The following is an 18,158-nucleotide window of genomic DNA, read 5'->3' as shown; positions in this document are numbered from 1 at the left end:
ATATATATATATATATATATATATATATATATATATATATATATATATATATATATATATATATATATATATAAAAGAGAGAAATAAACAGCAATTTAAAATGTTCACCGGATACGAAGTTGGTTGGTCACGTGATCAAATCCTGTGAAGCCTGACATATTCTAATATGATATTTTAAGTCTATAAAGTATTTAAGTAGGTTAAGATGTACCATCCATGCAAGTTTGGTGAAGGTAGGACAAGTAATGACTTAGATATAGGAGCTGCACCAAAAACATTAAACAACGTAGTCAGGTGTGTAGCATAAGCTCCCCCCAACACCCCCCCCCCCACACTTCGTCTTGGTGAGCTAAAAATCAGAAATGTACAGGAAACAATTTGACAAACATGTCATCAGTACAAAACTTTAAGATATTTAACTTTTTGCTGATATTCCTTTAACAAAATATACATTTACCACACAAACTTTCATTTAAGTCAATGTTTAGAAATCCTGATAAAGTTTCTATTCAAAACAAGAAGTTCATGAGCAAACTTATGAGACAGTTCATACAAATCTTAAAGTATATCTATTCAAAACAAGAATTCCAAGAACCAACTTTAACATGACACAGTCCAAGGACCAACTTAACATGACACAGTCCAATGACATACTTAACATGACACAGTCCAAGGACCAACTTAACATGACAAGAGTTCATACAAATATTAAAGTTTCTATTTGAAACAAAAAGTCAGAGGACCAACTTTATCATGACAGAGTTCAAAACAGATATTAAAGTATCTATTCAAAACAAGAAGTCCAAGGACAAACTTAACATTACACAGTCCAAGGACCAACTTAACATGACAAGAGTTCATACAAATAGTAAAGTTTCTATTTGAAACAAAAAGTCCGAGGACCAACTTTATCATGACAGAGTTCATACAAATATTTAAGTTTCTATTCAAAACAAGAAGTCTAAGAACCAATTTTAACATGACACAGTCCAAGGACAAACTTTAACATGACACAGTTCATACAAATATTAATGTTTTTATTAAAATTAAAACTGTAAAAATGGGCTTGGGGTGGGGTTCAAGAATCTGAGGAATCTCAACTTATCTATACCTTAGCGGCAGGGATCAAAATTGCAAAATTTTGGTAATTTTAAAGAGACCTGCATGCCTTTAATAATCAAGCTTTTATAATATTCAGTTTCATTTTTTATGTGGAAGGCTATAAAACAAGTAATCTTTGAAAATGAACAAGATATCCGTGAACCAATGCTCACTAGTAATACCCCCGATCTGATGTGTATATGCAAAAAAAGAAAAGTCAACATTTAACAGAAAGTTGACTTATGATAAAAAACTAATTCACTCCATATGGCATGCCTAAACAAACTTGAATGTCTTAATATTTCACGTATCTGCGATGAATACCGGAAGTTGCTGAGAAATCTTTGACAAAAATAAAATTTACCGGTGGGCTAAACGTATACACAAAGTCATCATTTAACAGGAAATTGATGTCCAATTGGTACAAAAATGAATTCCATCATATAACATGCCTTATCAAAGCCTGTGTTAAGGTTAAGCATCTGCAATGAAAAGTTGCTGTGTAATCTTTGAGGAAAATTTGTTTGAAAATTTTGGCTTAAAATAAAAAATGTTGTCATTTAACAGGAAGTTGATGTAAGATTGGTACAAAACTAGATCCCAACATATGGCATGCCTAAACAAATAGTGCGTTAAAATTTCAAGCCCCTGCAATGAATAGTTGCTGAGAAAAATGCAACCGAAATTTCTGTTATAGACAGACTGAAGGACAAACAGACAGACAGACACACAAGGGTAAAACAGTATACCCCCTCCCCTACAGAGAGTGTGTATAAAAAGTTGCCATGGACAGGCGGACAACATTGCGTGGTCTGAAAAGCTCACTTAATCATTGTAAACCAAAGTACGAATTGCAAAACGCAAAGTCAAAAAAGTTGAACAGTGCATCTTCTGTTGGCTCCTCATTTACAGGTATGGTTAATTGCATTTTGTTGATGCATGTATTTCCTGTTGGCAGGAATGATTGTCTTTCGACAAATTCCATTGTTGGCTGAATCTGGTAACCAAGTGGTGGTTCCTCTTCTGATCCAGTGCAAAACCGAAGAATTTTTGCAAGAGTAACATCCCCACGTCTACCACCTAAAAAACAAGAACATGGGTTTTGTTATTTACAAAATTCTAATAAAATGAAATTTCTTTCCTACTGGAAAGCAGTTAAATAACTGTTAATAACTGCACCATACAACAATAACTAGTATGATAAAGATAACACCATACAGTGCTAATGACTACAGACGCAAGACAACTTTAGATGAGAAAAGCTGCTTTAAGGCTACAGCTCAGTAGAGCAAAACAAAGTAGATATTATTGAAATAGTGAACATCTCAAATGGTCCCACTCAAATACATAATGTAATAGAGAAAAGGATGATAAGACTTGAAGAGAATTTTGATTTTTTTCTATAAATCCCTATGTAAAATACAAACCCCCATTGTGGCCCCACCCTACCCCTGGGGGTCACAATTTGAACAAACTTGAATCTACACTTGGGTACATGATGATGCTTCCATACAAGTTTCAGCTTTTTTGCATATAATTCTGCCATGACCTTAACCTTAGACCTAGAAACATGGTTTAAGGTAATTGCACATCCTCTACCCAAAGGCTTTCTGTGGATGAAGTATAAGTAAGATTTGGCCAAGGGGAGAGATGATATGCTCCCAACAAGAGATCTCTGATGGATGGAAGGGCGAAGTGATCACTGTAGGGTGCCTACAGACCTGGGACCTAATAACTTACCTTAAAGGCAGTTGAAGTTCAACATTAAAGAGATCACAAGCTTGTCTTTTAAAAAGACTGGTAAGCTAGTGCTGTAGCCATAATAAAACACAAAAGAAGACTTCTAAACCATTGGTTTAATTTTTTGAATCGATTAAATATTAGTAGGAATGCACTGTAGTTGTGTTTTGGGTGGGGTGGTGAATTTTGGGTGGTATGCTGTCCCATGTTCAGATATAACACAGACAGCTAGTAAACATCATTTATTCACTAGGAATAAACTGTAGATACTACAATATAAACAAAATCACTTATTACACAATTGCATGAACTTGTCATTACATAATATAGGTTGGGGAGACCGTTACACATCTGTAAAAAGGTCTATCTATTTAACTCTATTCATTTTCTTGTCACAATATATATAAACCCGTAAGCATGAAAGTAAACAAGTATGCACTGAACTTCATATAAATTAACTGACATTAAATCTAGTAAAGGCTCAAATACATATCGTAGATATGAAAAACATGTTTGTTTACTGCACGAAGTACACATAGCCCATTCAAATAGTAAAATATACCTTAATGGAATTTATACAAGTCAAAGTGCATAAGAAAGAAATATACCGTTCATAACTCTATATGTTATATAAAAAATACAAAAAATACATACACTGTGGGGTCTCTATATCACCAAAAACCTGATGGAACGTGGTTCCGACAATTTGTGCATCGCGCTCGTGGAGCGGAGGTCCTAATATAAACTCTGAACCGGTTATGTATATATAAATCCGGATTATAACTGAACATAATAAACAATTCCGGAATGATTCCAGAACACTCCCCACCTAATATTGTCACAATATTACCCTTTATATCAAAAATTGTAACAATTTAAGACAAGACAAATAATACAATTTACATAGAAAATATATGTGATCAATTTTCAGCCAAAATCAAATGGTGCAGTGACCAGGATAACATCACCATAAAATGTGAAAATGAATGATTGTCATAACATTGATCATTTTATGCCTATTCAATTGTTCTTCACAATGTCATATTAACACTGAATATGAGAGTACGGTAAATGTTCAACAATAAACATCTATTCAATGAGGCGAATTAGTTCACTGATAGGTCTCATATAAGTACATGGTTTCCCATTCACAATAAGGCGTACGCAGACTTTTCGCACAAGTTCATCAGCACTTTGGATAACTTCCTCCACAAGTCCCACAGGCCACTGGCATCGCGCTATATCTTTATCTCTAACGATCACAACATCCCCAGGTTTAAGGTTTGGTGTTTCAGTGGTCCATTTACGGCGAGACTGTAAGGTATGAAGATATTGATCATTCCACTGCTTCCAGAAGAAATCGGAAAGTACTTGTACTTGTTTCCACTGTTCTTTATACAGGTCACGAATGCTAACATTCACACAGGTAGAGAAATGTCCGGATATTTTCTGATTCAATAGTATTGCAGGGCTCAACACAAAAGGCATATCTGGATCGCTTGATATCATAGTAATCGGTCTAGAGTTCATGATTGCCGTGACTTCGGCCATCAATGTACTAAGAACCTCATGAGTGAGATTCTTTCCCTTTGGTCCTAATAGTAGAGCATCTAAGATACGTCGTGTTACCCCTATCATCCTTTCCCACACTCCTCCCATGTGGGAAGAGTGAGGGGCGTTAAAAATCCACTTTATCTTTGACTGGTCTAAGAAGTGCTTTACTGGACCTTGTATCACATCTATGTTAAGATCTCCGGTAGCTCCAATGAAATTTGTCCCACGGTCAGATCGCAGTTCACAAACGTTTCCACGGAGGGCAATAAATCTTCGTAATGCATTGATGAATGATGAGCTTGACATGGATTCCACCAGCTCGATATGAACAGCTCTTGTCGTCAGACACGTAAACATAATAGCCCATCGCTTGCTTTCAGCAACACCTCCTCTGGTTTTACGTGTCACAATCGACCAGGGGCCAAAGGTATCCACACCTACAGCACTAAACGGAGGTCCTGGAGTTACTCTAGATGATGGTAAATCTGCCATTTTCTGAGACATCAAGTTTCCACGTAATCTTTTACACACAACACACTTATGAATCACTGATGAAATCAGTTTCCTTGCACCGATCACCCAGTAGCCGTTATTCCTTATGACACCCTCTGTAATGTGCCTTCCCTGATGAGCACCTGTTTTTTCATGGAAATGTAGCACAATCAATTTTGCAACATGTGATTTCCTAGGAAGGATAATTGGGTTCTTTTGCTCCATTGGAAGTACACTAAGGTTTAATCTGCCTCCTATTCTCATAATACCGTCCTGATCCAAATATGGGCATAGATTCCTTATTGAGCTGTCTCGAGGTAATGGTTTCTGGTCTTGTAAACACAAGAGTTCTTCTAAGAAAAATGTTTTCTGTGTTTCTTTCACAACAAATAGTTCACTTTCTTGTTTTATGGTTAAAGAATCGAATGTCATATGCTTCCATTTTCTAGCAGCTGTTTTTAGCACTGTAACTGCAGATATTAGGGAATTCCATGTAGAAAATCTCTCAAAACGATTTGTGAGGTCTGCGGTCTTCAACACTAACTTGTTTGCATTTATGCGGATTTCTTTATCTTCATGAGGGTTCACGAGTGGAAAGTATTCTTTTACAAGGTCTTTGCTGATATGCAGAAATTCAGGTCCTTTAAGCCACTTACAGCTCAAGTCTTCGGCTGTACTTAATTCCCGTGTTCCTACATCAGCTGGGTTTTCCTCAGATTTTACATAATTCCACTGGGAAGGGCTAGATGATCGTAAAATGCGTTCCACACGATTGGCCACGTAGTTGTAAAAACGTTTGGTATGATTACTGATGTAACCTAGCACAATCTTGCTGTCGGAATAGAACCATGTGTTGAGAAATGTAATGTTTAAATGTCTCTTAACAGTTTCTGCTATTTCAACTGCCATAAGAGCAGCGCAAAGTTCTAATCTTGGCATTGAATGTCCATGTAAAGGTGCCAATTTCACTTTGCCAAACACAAATGATACTTCACTCCTTATCTCATCTGGAACTTTGATGTATGACACTGCTGACACTGCTTGTTCGGAGGCATCACAAAATACATAAAGCTCTACATGGTCACAAAGGCTCAAAGATTTTGTGATATACATTCGAGGAATGGAAATGTTCTGAAGTGATGAAATGGATCTTTTCCAAGATTCCCATCGATGTACATATGAACTATCGACATCGTCATCCCAATCACATTTTGTCGTAATTTCGCGAAGGATGATTTTTCCACAAATAACGAGTGGTCCAATGAATCCCATAGGATCATATATGCTGTGCAACATAGACAGGTAGCCACGTCTAGTGTTTGGTTTCTCTGGGAAGTTGACATCAAACAGGAAACTATCAGTTGACAAATCCCATAATAGACCCAGACTATGGTGTACAGGAAGAAGGTCTTTCTCTAAATCCAGTTGTTTGATTTCTTTACTCAGGTCTTCTTTGGAGAAAGCTAACATCACTTCTTTATTGTTTGATGCAACTTTGTGGAGATTGATGTTACCATTGGTTTTCAACGCAGTCCGAGTTCTTTTCAATAGGTCGATCGCTTGCGAAGCATTTGGAACAGATGTTAAGGCGTCATCTACATAGAAGTTGTTGTTCACAAAGTCCTTGATATCTTGCTCGGAATTCTCCACACTTTTGCGTAATCCAAAGGTAGCCACAGCCGGCGATGGACAATTTCCAAAAACATGTGCACGCATGCGATATTCCACAAGATGCTTACTTGGATCATTGTTCTGGTACCACATGAAGCGTAAATAATCCCTGTGGTCTTCCCGTACAAGAAATGAGTAAAACATCTGTTCAATATCTGCTGATATTGCAATGGAATCTTTTCGGAAACGCAGCAGAACACCAACTAAGTTGTTAGTCAAATTGGGTCCTGTAAGTAGAACACTGTTGAGTGATGTTCCTTTGTACGTTGCAGATGAGTCAAAGACTCCACGTATTTGGTCTAGTTTCTTAGGATGGTAAACTCCGAATAATGGGAGATACCACTCTTCTTGTCCAACTTTAAGTTCTGGGGCAATTTCTGCAGCGCCACTCTGAATAACTTTTTCCATGAATGTAAAAAAGTGCTGTCTTTTCTCATAGTTTTTATAAAGACTGCTATCTAAAACCATAGCTCTCTTGAGGGCCATAACTTTGTTATTTGGTATTGCTAGCTTATCCCTCTTGAACGGCAGAGGAGCTGTCCAGTTTCCTTCTTCTAGTTTCATTTCATTTTCCATAATATGAATAAACTCACGATCTTCGACCGAGAGGCCAATTTCCTCATCATCTTTGTGTTTTCTGAATATATCTAGCTCCCCATCTACTGACTGGATGTGAATTTGAAGGTCTTTGTCACATGGTTGAAATATTGTAGGTCGACCGTTTGGTAAAATGTTAGTTTTGAAACTTGTTACACTGAGATCCCTCACACTGACTTCAGGTAGGTGTTTACCATTCAAACAGACGTCACCAATGATGACCCAACCAAAACATGTCTTCTGAGCAAATGGATGGTTTTTTGGTCCTGTTATCTGCTGATAAACATAATGTGCGTCTGTTAAATCTCTTCCAATAAGAAGTCCAATTTGATGATTTGGATCATATTTCGGAATTTCCGAAGCAATAGAACGAAGGTGCGGATAATGATATGCGATCTCTGGTGTAGGAATTTCTGTGACGTCTTGTGGAATACTTCGACATTCAATGAGGGTTGGTAGTTTCAACACTGTCGATGAGTCAAGAGACTGTACAATAAATCCATGAGCTTGACGACCAAGAGTTTGTCCTTGTCCAGAACATGACATTAAATTATACATTAATTCGTTTCCTTTCACACCAAGAGAGTCCATTAACTCTGTAGTTGCTAATGTTCTATTACAATGTCCATCTAACATTGCATACACAGTCACAGATAATTCTGGGTGATTTTCTGGGTATACTTGGACTAACACTGTTTTTGCACAAGAGCGTCCATGGAAACCATCACATATAGAAGTACACTTTGAATCAACAATGAATGGTTCACTCTCCCCACCTTGAACCGATTGAGGAATATCTTGATTTCTAGGCTTTATATGCATAGCAGTCACATGATTGCCGCTGCCACATTCTTTACACTTAATGTAAGCTCGGCAGTGTTTTTTATTATGAAATTTTGTACGTAAACAACGGAAACAGAGTTTATTTTCTGCTACATATCTGCGACGTTCTTCCATAGGTTTTCTCATGAAGAGTTGACATTCATCAAGATTATGCGAAATTGCATGTGGATGTAAAGAACACATTTCTTTTCTGATATTTTCTTTTTCTTCCTGTACTTCAGTTTTTCTTGACATTACTGTTGCTGGTCTCCTGGTGAATCTTTGTTTATCCATTCCTACAGGTGATGAAGATTCAAATGAAAAGCTTGGGTCATTCAAAGATATGCTAAGTTCATGAATGAATTTTACAAACTCCTGGAAAGGTGGATATGGAACAATGTTTTGAATCTTATATTTAACAGCACGATCCCTCCATTTGTTTTGTAAGTTTTCAGGCAGCTTGCACACGATTGGATTGACACCAATTGGGGTATCATAATACGACAAAAGCATGGCATATCTATCATTGTTTTTATGACACTCTATTTCTGCCAATAGATCTGCAAGGTTATATAACTGTGTTTTGTCCTTTGGTAAGGTAATCACTGGAAATTTCTGTACTTGAATGCGCAGTTTTGATTCTATCAATTCGGGGGATCCATAACGTTCATCCAATCTCTCCCATATCTTCTGAAGAGCTATTTTCGCATCATCTGGGTTCGCTCTTCTTATACTGGTTACTTGAACTGTAGATTCAGGTCCGAGCCATCGTAACAGCAAGTCTATTTCTTCTAAATCACTTAAGGTGGCTTCAGATACAATAGTCTTGAATGTCCCTTTCCATACGTTGTATGAGGAAGGGTCATCATCATATCTTCTAAGTCGTTGTGAAACTAAGTCTTTTTTCAATAAATAACAGTTAATAGTATCACTAGTCACCGCACTGTCAATAACACTAGACGAAATAGGTTGATATTGATGCCGCGGTGTAAACGTAGAATCCAAGTGCGGTTGTGCTATAGGAGGCGGTCTGTATGACTGTGAAGTTGGTGTAAACCTAGGTTGCATAACCTGAGGAGGGAACCTAGGTGGTAACGGTTGAGGTGTATACCTCGGCTGCATCAATTGTGGCATGTATGCCTGTCCAGGATATTGCATAGGTCTCGGAGGATACATAGCCATCACAGGTTGAGAAATTGAATGCTGCGGCGTTGAAGTCGACGACTGTGCGAAGTGCGGCACTGCTGGAGCAGGAACTTGTCTTGGTAGTTGCTGGTTTACAATATGCTTAGATGCTTGTCCAATATACCTGTCTTGTTCTTCTTTCTGTGATTCAGGTTTTACTTGTTTCGGACCCAAAGTTATTTTTTCTACATACTCTCTGGATTTATCGACACTGTTTATCCTCGGTAACCCCAAATCACATACATGTCCTTCATCTTCCATCATTTCAAATTTTACCTTCGACTCTGCAAGCTCCAGTTCTCCCTGACACTTCAATAATTCTAACTCATTTTCTAAATCTTCTTGTGCTTGTTTGTATTTAGCAACATTCAAGTTTTCTTCAATGATCAGTTTGGACTTTTGACGCTTTAATTCAATAGCTCTCTCTGTTATTTTCAACTTTGTTTTAGCTTCTTCTAATTTCTGAAGAGATTTAATGCTTAATCTACTTGACGTTGACTCTTCATCTGTTTTCTTCCTTGTTTGTGAAGGTTTCAATTTTTGTAAACACTGAATAACATTGTCATGAAATGGAGTAAAACACTTGTTCATCAAATCTAGTTCTTTGAAACTTTCTTCATTGTTCTGTCTATTCAAATATTCACAACACTCATGGTATGTATTCTCATAATTTTTCAAATTAGCTTCAATCCTATCACACACTTTAACAAGAACTGCTGAATCGGATGTTGAAGTGGATTCAAGAATGTCAGAATTAATTCTTTTTTCTAATTTAGCCAACTTGCTTTTCTGCTTGTTGAGATTTTCTAAATATAGTTCATGTCCTTTCTGTGTTTTCTCATGTAAACGACCTGAAGTTCTTGGATCTTTCTCCTCCATTTCCATGTTTCCTTGATCATCCAAGTGTCCTTGCTGATCCTTCTCCCTTTCATGTGTAGACATCTTAGGATTGGTGAAGGCTGAGTACCAGTTATCTACTATGCTGTCCCATGTTCAGATATAACACAGACAGCTAGTAAACATCATTTATTCACTAGGAATAAACTGTAGATACTACAATATAAACAAAATCACTTATTACACAATTGCATGAACTTGTCATTACATAATATAGGTTGGGGAGACCGTTACACATCTGTAAAAAGGTCTATCTATTTAACTCTATTCATTTTCTTGTCACAATATATATAAACCCGTAAGCATGAAAGTAAACAAGTATGCACTGAACTTCATATAAATTAACTGACATTAAATCTAGTAAAGGCTCAAATACATATCGTAGATATGAAAAACATGTTTGTTTACTGCACGAAGTACACATAGCCCATTCAAATAGTAAAATATACCTTAATGGAATTTATACAAGTCAAAGTGCATAAGAAAGAAATATACCGTTCATAACTCTATATGTTATATAAAAAATACAAAAAATACATACACTGTGGGGTCTCTATATCACCAAAAACCTGATGGAACGTGGTTCCGACAATTTGTGCATCACGCTCGTGGAGCGGAGGTCCTAATATAAACTCTGAACCGGTTATGTATATATAAATCCGGATTATAACTGAACATAATAAACAATTCCGGAATGATTCCAGAACAGGTGGGGTGGTGAATTTAGAGTGGGTTTGACATCGGCAATGGGATAACTCATTAACTGTGCTTTAATCATTCTGTATTTACTGAAAATACTTCCAATTTTCTGATAAAAAAAAATACGGGATCAGTAGAACCACTGGTACTGTTTTGGAGCAATCGTATATTCTCAGGCCTTTCAGACAAGCTCGGAAAAAATATCCGATGTTGTTTTCCAAGATTGAAGGTTGTTAAAAAAAGCTGTTTTTTTTAAAATTGTTTAATGCATTATAAGACCTAAGATACTGTTACTTTTTGGCATTTACATCAAAATACAAAATTTCAGAACATATGTAGATGATAAAAACGAAATTGACATGGTACAGTTTATCTACAGTAGTATTCCCACAATGCCCTACCTTGAAGTCGAGCATGCGTATTCCAGTAAAAGTTGCTAGCGCTCGAGAGCGACATGTATATATATGTTATATTCATGGTTTTACTAATACATGTATATTAACTGCAAACAGTTGCTTGTTTTTAACATTCTGACTGTATAGCGAACTACGTAGAAACGCTTAATAGGCGGTAACTCCAAAAAAGTTTCAACATAATGTTTTGACTGACCCTTGTCCAATCGGATCGTAGAAGGCGGAGTTGAGAGAGAGAGAAGGAGAGAGAGAGAGAGAGAATGTGTTTAATGGGTAAATAAGAAAAGTTAGAAGTTCTGGAGTTAACACCTATTAAACGCTTCCATGTAGTTCACTGTAAATGAGTGCAAACACCGGTAGTAAATCAAACAAGGGCAAATATTTCCCCCTATACAATATACATGTACCAGTAATACATGTACTCCTACGGTACATCAAATATCTTGTATTTGTACTTACTTGCAGCCTCTCTCAAATATTTCACATATTTTGCATAAATTTTGCTTTCTTTTTGTCTTCTATTACTTCCTTCTGGAGAAAACTGTGGTTTAATTGTGCTTGTAAGCAGCTTTAATGTAATGTTCTGTCGATCCCGAGGTGTAAAAAGATGGATAAATGTTGGAAGATGACAAGCCAGCTGTTAAAAACAAGTGGAAGTGTAATGACAAACTGACCATTCAAAATAGCAAATACTTCTTAATGCTGAACACTGCTCATGAACAGGCACTTTCACACAGGTATATAAACTCTTCAATTTTGTTATAGCCGATTGCAAACCTGAAACTTGTGGCCGACGTGTAGTATTCATTTCATGGTCTTTGGGTTTTATGCAATTTCTTCTCATTTTATATGCGTATTCTGTTTGCAATAATGCATTGACCTGTTTATTTGATGCTGGTATTCTCTTGGCTTTAAAAAAGTGTGTAAAATTTCACCACGACCGATTAACACAGCACAGGTGAGACTTCTACAGTGAAATTTCTAAAAACTGTTAAGAGGTGTGCAGCTCATATAGGGGTTGTAGGGAAGCGGTGATGATGGAAAAATATGGCAAACAGTGCCTTTTTACGAGCGGTGTTCAGCTTTAAGAATCCTCGCTACCCGTGGCTTCTACTTTTTATGACAGGACACCACAAAATGCGAATTTGACCCTTTGTGAAACTGTGTTATATAATTGCCAATTTTGTTATCCATCTCTATAGCACAATGGTTGCAGCTGCAAACTACTGCATGTTTTGTGTTTGAATACTGTAGGAAAATTTTTCCATGAATTTACTGAAATTTAGTGATAAATTTTTAAAGTTGGTTTTTCTCCCAAAATTAAAATGGCTTTCTGTCATTTTTGAGTCAAACACATGCTAGAAATCTATATTTTTAAGTAATTTAGGAGTTCAGTCAATCTGTGCAGAACTTTTCCCAAGGGTGTGGAGGACCCTTAAAAAACACTAGTTACTAATACATGTATATATAATTTTAACTTTTATGAGATCTTGAGCTGTGGCCATTTTCGAGTGAAAAATATTGTCCTTTAGAAGAAGAGCTCTTTAAAAAGATGTAAAAAAGTACCAGGTATTAAACAGTATTCACATTTTAATTTAAACAAGATATCTGTGAGCCAATGCTCACTAGTGATACCCCGCTCTGATGTGAATATGCAAAATAAGCAAAGTCGACATTTTACAGAAAGTTGGCATAGATCTGCGATAAATAGTTGCTGAGATAAATGCGACAGAAAGTTTTGTTATGGACGGACAGACAGAAGGACAGACAGACACACAAGGGTAAAACAGTATACCCCCTTCTCCTATGGAGCGGGGGTATAAATATATGGAATTTTATTTTCTTTCTAAGTTTATAGGCAAAAAGATAATGTGTGTGTGTGTGTGTGTGTGTGTGGACCAGGAGACATTTGGCTATATTTTGGAATAAAGGTCCATAAAATCATATGTTGATGAAATCCTAACAAACAATAAACTATTATCATCTTGCACTAAAATTAATACATCTAGTATCGTTTCCTCATTAAGCACAGCTCTTTCGTTATTCATTTATAACTGCCAAAATTACAGTTAGGCCTAACAAAAAAAAATAGTTTGTTTCCTCTTTCATGCTGAAAAAAAGTAGGGTCGGTCAGTCGGAATTTTTTTTTATTTTTTCAATTTTTTTTTTCCTTTAATATTAGAGTATCCATAAATGCCGGTTAGATACACTGACACTGCTGAATGGTATAAAATGAGAAATACTTTTAATATCATTTTTGACTATTAAGCTGGTCTTAAGAAAACACAAAAATGATATTTGCCGACGATGAGAGCATTATAAAAATCTACAACACATATGGAAACATACAGCCATTTTGAAACAAAATGTTTGAGTTACACTGATTTGAGAAGAGTAACTGCTTCAAGCGTTTTTGTGACCAAAATTTTGAGTAATTTTTTTCCAAATCGGATAAAAACGAAAATAAACGATTTTCCATCAAAAATCCTTCAAAAAAGTTTTGAGTCCGGGGGTAAAAGCTAGGGTCGGTCGGGAAAGCGGAAACAAACAATTTTTTTTCTTAGGCCTTACTGGTAAACACAATGAGATTATATCATTAGGGACGAGTGGTTTTGATTGTCAATCAATGTTACCTCATATAAACATAATGCATCCAGTCCTCTTCGTAAATCATGCACAAATGCCCTTGGTGAAGAATTGTTAAACACCTCCTCAACTAAACTGGCTGATAGCACTCTTGGCAAAGGTCCACTTTGGAGCATACTTAAAGCTTGAAAAAATGCAAACATACATCTTTTCACATTTCCAATCGACTGTCAAGCTGATTACAAGTTCAAAACAATTCACTATTGTTAAATATATATAAATGTATACTTCATATGATATAGCGAAAAAATTTGCCCCTGTTTAGTACTTTTGCCTCTTTCGCCCATGTAAAAAGTAAAATTAAGACTGCATGGGCAATTCAAATGTCTCAACTTTATTTTATATACATGTATCTCCTTCAAATAACAATGTTAACTGTTCTTAGGTGAATTCAAAACGGGCGAAACTGAATGCAAGTATATGTAAAGAAGGACAAAAATAAACATGGGGCAAAAATAATTCAGTATATGCTTTTTCTATGCACAAATTCAGAAATTTTTGTCTGCTATCATACATACCCCTCACTTTAGTCAACACATGTAATCTCTTACCCAATATCTTTCCAACTATTTCATAATTGTCTGAGTATTCCCGAACAGGATCAAAGTAATGTTCTTGTATCTGCCTCAATACCAATGTAAAAAATTCTCTGCGAGGCCCACCAAGGTCAACAGCATTCTGTAAACAAGATATATATGCATGTGGTTTTTTTTATACATCTATGCTTAATTGTACACTACTGTAAAACTGGTAAAACGGTACGAATGTACCTAAATTCTAGAATAATGTTAATTTTACATATCATATGAAGGATTTCTATTTTCTATGAAGTATATTAATATTTTACAGTTGGGACCATAAGTTTTGTAAGCTATAAGTACATCTATTTGTAAAATTGCATCTAGACATTTATTAAAATCATGCACAGTGTAAAGGGGATTTGAAAACATTCAAATAAGCATAGGTAACATTATTGTGAAATATTAAATAGAGATAGAAGAGTCATTAAAATCCCCAGTAACAAAATAATAATTATCTTACTTCTTCATAAAATTGGACTTCCAATGTATTTCTGAGATCAACAATCTCTTTTATTTCAACAAATGCTGTCTCTAACAGGTTCTCTCTGTCCACCAAAATAAAATTGGTCGCTCCTTCTATTGTTCCACTTTCAGATTCTAGTTCCAGTTTTCTGCCTTTAATAATTTTATCTTGCGCAATTTTCAAAATTTCAATAGGATCCTCAATCTTTTTTTCTGAGCAAAATTTAATTATATTTGAAATAGTTTCATATTTCCATGAATCCGAATTTCCTGTTGATCCCACCAAGTCTGCATTAGGTTCCTGTATGTATGATTCTGTCCTAGCTTCCGTTCTCGACGTTTCCGCTGAGTTTTCTGCTGTTGATGCAATTGAACTGGATGGAATAACTGGTGGCTCTAAAACTGGTACTGTCTCATTGGATCTAGGTACTGGGATTGCAGAATTAGTTAATTGATCAGTATTATTTGTAGCTGTAAGGGCAGCATTATAAATGTCAAATTCAGGATCAGGGAGATCATCTGAATAATATTGAGATTCATGGGGCGAGGAGCACTCTATCACAATATTCATAATCTGATCTGAACAGAGTTCCTTTTCTCGCACACAAGTGTAAACATGGTCTCTGAGTTCATCTATTGGTATTATTTGTTCACAGTGACAACATTTTTCTGTAATGGTAGCAGAAGCTTCTGTTAACAAAGAATTGTCGGCCTCAAGAGACAATGCACGTTGTATGGGTCTGATGTAAAGTTTACTTTGACATCCCACAAAGGACTTCATAACTTCTGGGGTTCTTCTACAAGAAATAACTTCTAGGTTTCTACAATTACTTATACATCTCATTATTTCAAACCCACCACAGTCACTCAGCTTACTGAACCCATCCTCACCAATCAATTTCTGCTGAAATAGCTCCTCTGTATCATCTGCATTAAATTGGATCTTTTTGGAGCCAAGTCCCGCTTTAACTAGTGCAAGTTTTTCCTCTCTTGTTGGGACTTTCATCGCATCTGTTTCACTCAGACAAATAAATTCACAGGTCCATGTTCTTCTTTTCTTCTGCTTTTTAATTCTTCCTGATGTAGATGTACCCCTCACTGGTCTGAATAAAGCTCGTATTTCATGCTGGTTATGCTGATTGTTCTGAGATGGAAGTGATACTGTAAAAAGTGAAACATTGTTGTACAAAACAATTGAGATACTTTTTATTACATGTGTATATTAACCACATGTAGGGATTGGAACCCCAACCCCCCGCCGTCCCATTGATGATGAAGTGACCTTAACCCCATGCAGATCAGATGCATGAGTGGTAACATGTTGAATTTTTCACATAAATGACATACATGTATCTCAATGATCAATTTAAAATCGCTTTGTATACAGAACAATCAATATGTACCGGTAATGCTTATATTTATTGTTTAAAACTTTAAATCACACGTACTATAATAGTTTTATTAAGATTAAACACAGTTGAAACAATATATTTAAACCTATGTTTGTAAAAACTACAAGAGCAAAACCCTTTATTTTTAACCAAAAGTAAAATATACCCACTCTTCTAAATTTGTGAAATTTTAAGAAAATCTATCATCTGGTTCTTTTTATGGGCCATCTAAAAATACAGGTAAATTGAATAGGTCTGTATTAAAATAAAATTATCTAAATTGTACATACTACTGTGACATGCAGTCTGCCATAGTTGTGTAAATGAAATTAAACTTCTTTGTTGTTGTTTAGTGTCAATTATCGCGAATTTAAATGATTTTTAATCCAATGCCATTTATACTTTCAATTTGATAGAAAGGTTGATTTCCGGTGTGATCGTTTTTTGCCAAGTCATTCTTCAGTTTGGTTAAAAGAATATATTAATTTCAAGTCTGTGAGTATTGTAAAAACCAGGTACGTAGCATCGGGAGGGGGGTGCCACTTTGGTTTTTCTGAAATTTACATACAAAAAAATGAATTAATATAGAGTTGCCCCCCCCCCCCTTTTTATGGGACCATGTAAAAAATTGAATTGAAAATAAGGAAATAAACAGTGAAATTAAAGTTAAGGTATACTTTGCTTGTCAAGATTTTTTGGATGAGTCTGCCCCCCCTCTTTCCAAAACAATGCTATATGCCTGTAAAACAGCTTAATTTTAATTAAATAGTTATTGAAATAAACCAGGGCACAGTCATGTATGAATTTTTTCTTCCTCATCATGTGCAAGTCAACCTCCCATCCGAAAAACCCAAGCTGTAGCAGGGCAAGACCCATATTACAAAAGTTATGTCCATCTTTGGGGGTGGGGTGGGGCATGGGTTTCTAAATGTAGACTTGTAATTTAGAGGAATAAAATAGATTTAAAGAAATTTCAAAGGACGCCAAAATATTTGGTAGCACAAAGAAGGGAAATAATCGGAAAGATTGCCCCCCCCCCCCCCCTTTGACCTTTTCGTTTGTCCAGCAAAGGGAAACAACTCAATCCACTTTCTATTTCTCAAAACATTTTCTACAATAAAATGTGTGAAAACCCGCAAGGTTTTTGGTCAAGCAATTGGTAAACATTAATCTATAGGTTAATATGTATGCTTCAATCTTCATTAATTAATTATAACTTTAAATCAAATTAATTCGTCTTCTAGACACGAGCACGTGAGCATACTTACTGCGTCTAAGCTCTTCCCTAAAACGAATCCTATCGCCGATCGTGGCGATTCCAAGCCTCGATAGATCTACATCGCTTAAACTTTTGCAAATATCAACGTTGTTTACATTTGCCTCCGCAAAGTTATTTGCTAAATTTGGGAGATCAATGTTTTTTAAAATTAGTTTAATGTCGTCCATTTTTCCAAATGACCCGGATAGTGTGACGTCATCACATCATCATAACGAAGTTTGCACACCACATAATGATGTTTGTACATAACAAAAGGATGTTTGTACATGACGTAATGAATAAAAAAGTACATCGCGTAAAGAAAAAAGCATATCGCATAATGATCTTTAAAAGTACATTCGGTAAAGACGGAACCACATCACATACTTAGAAAAGCACATGCCATAATGATATATGCACATGCCATAATGAAAACTGCACATCACATAAGGATGAATGCACATCACATACTGTCAAATTCACATTACATAATGCCAAATGCACATCACATAATACCAAATGCACACGCCATAATAATGAATGCACATCACATAATAGAAGGAGTACACCACATAATGATAAGAGCACACCACATAATGATACAAGGACATCACATAACGATTAAAGCACGCTACATAATAATATAAGC

The 18,158-nt window shown here is 35.9% G+C and overlaps 2 protein-coding genes across 4 annotated transcripts; both read right to left on the bottom strand.

The window, feature by feature from the left end:
* Positions 1 to 60: 60 nt before the first annotated feature.
* LOC128175420 (uncharacterized) lies at positions 61 to 17,986 on the bottom strand. 3 transcript variants are annotated; one of them, XM_052841033.1, is made up of 6 exons: positions 17,520 to 17,986; positions 14,859 to 16,021; positions 14,336 to 14,495; positions 13,805 to 13,941; positions 11,631 to 11,808; positions 61 to 2,181 (listed from the first exon to the last, which is right to left on the bottom strand). In XM_052841033.1, exons 1-6 carry the CDS (start codon positions 17,695 to 17,697, stop codon positions 1,931 to 1,933), a joined length of 2,067 nt encoding a protein of 688 aa, XP_052696993.1. In that variant the 5' UTR covers positions 17,698 to 17,986; the 3' UTR covers positions 61 to 1,930. The 3 variants fall into 3 exon arrangements, with proteins under 3 accessions (XP_052696993.1, XP_052696994.1, XP_052696995.1); XM_052841034.1 differs by having other exon boundaries at positions 14,369 to 14,495; XM_052841035.1 differs by lacking the exon at positions 17,520 to 17,986 and adding an exon at positions 16,542 to 16,981.
* Positions 3,069 to 10,698, bottom strand: LOC128175419 (uncharacterized). Its single transcript, XM_052841032.1, has 2 exons — positions 10,601 to 10,698; positions 3,069 to 10,215 (listed from the first exon to the last, which is right to left on the bottom strand). The coding sequence occupies exon 2, from the start codon at positions 10,102 to 10,104 to the stop codon at positions 3,931 to 3,933; it is 6,174 nt and encodes a 2,057-aa protein (XP_052696992.1). The 5' UTR covers positions 10,105 to 10,215; positions 10,601 to 10,698; the 3' UTR covers positions 3,069 to 3,930.
* Positions 17,987 to 18,158: the final 172 nt, after the last annotated feature.

Source organism: Crassostrea angulata, chromosome 3, assembly GCF_025612915.1.
Source record: "Crassostrea angulata isolate pt1a10 chromosome 3, ASM2561291v2, whole genome shotgun sequence".
NCBI classification, from domain to species: Eukaryota; Metazoa; Mollusca; class Bivalvia; order Ostreida; family Ostreidae; genus Magallana; species Magallana angulata.
This window is presented reverse-complemented; position numbering and strand designations above follow the sequence as displayed.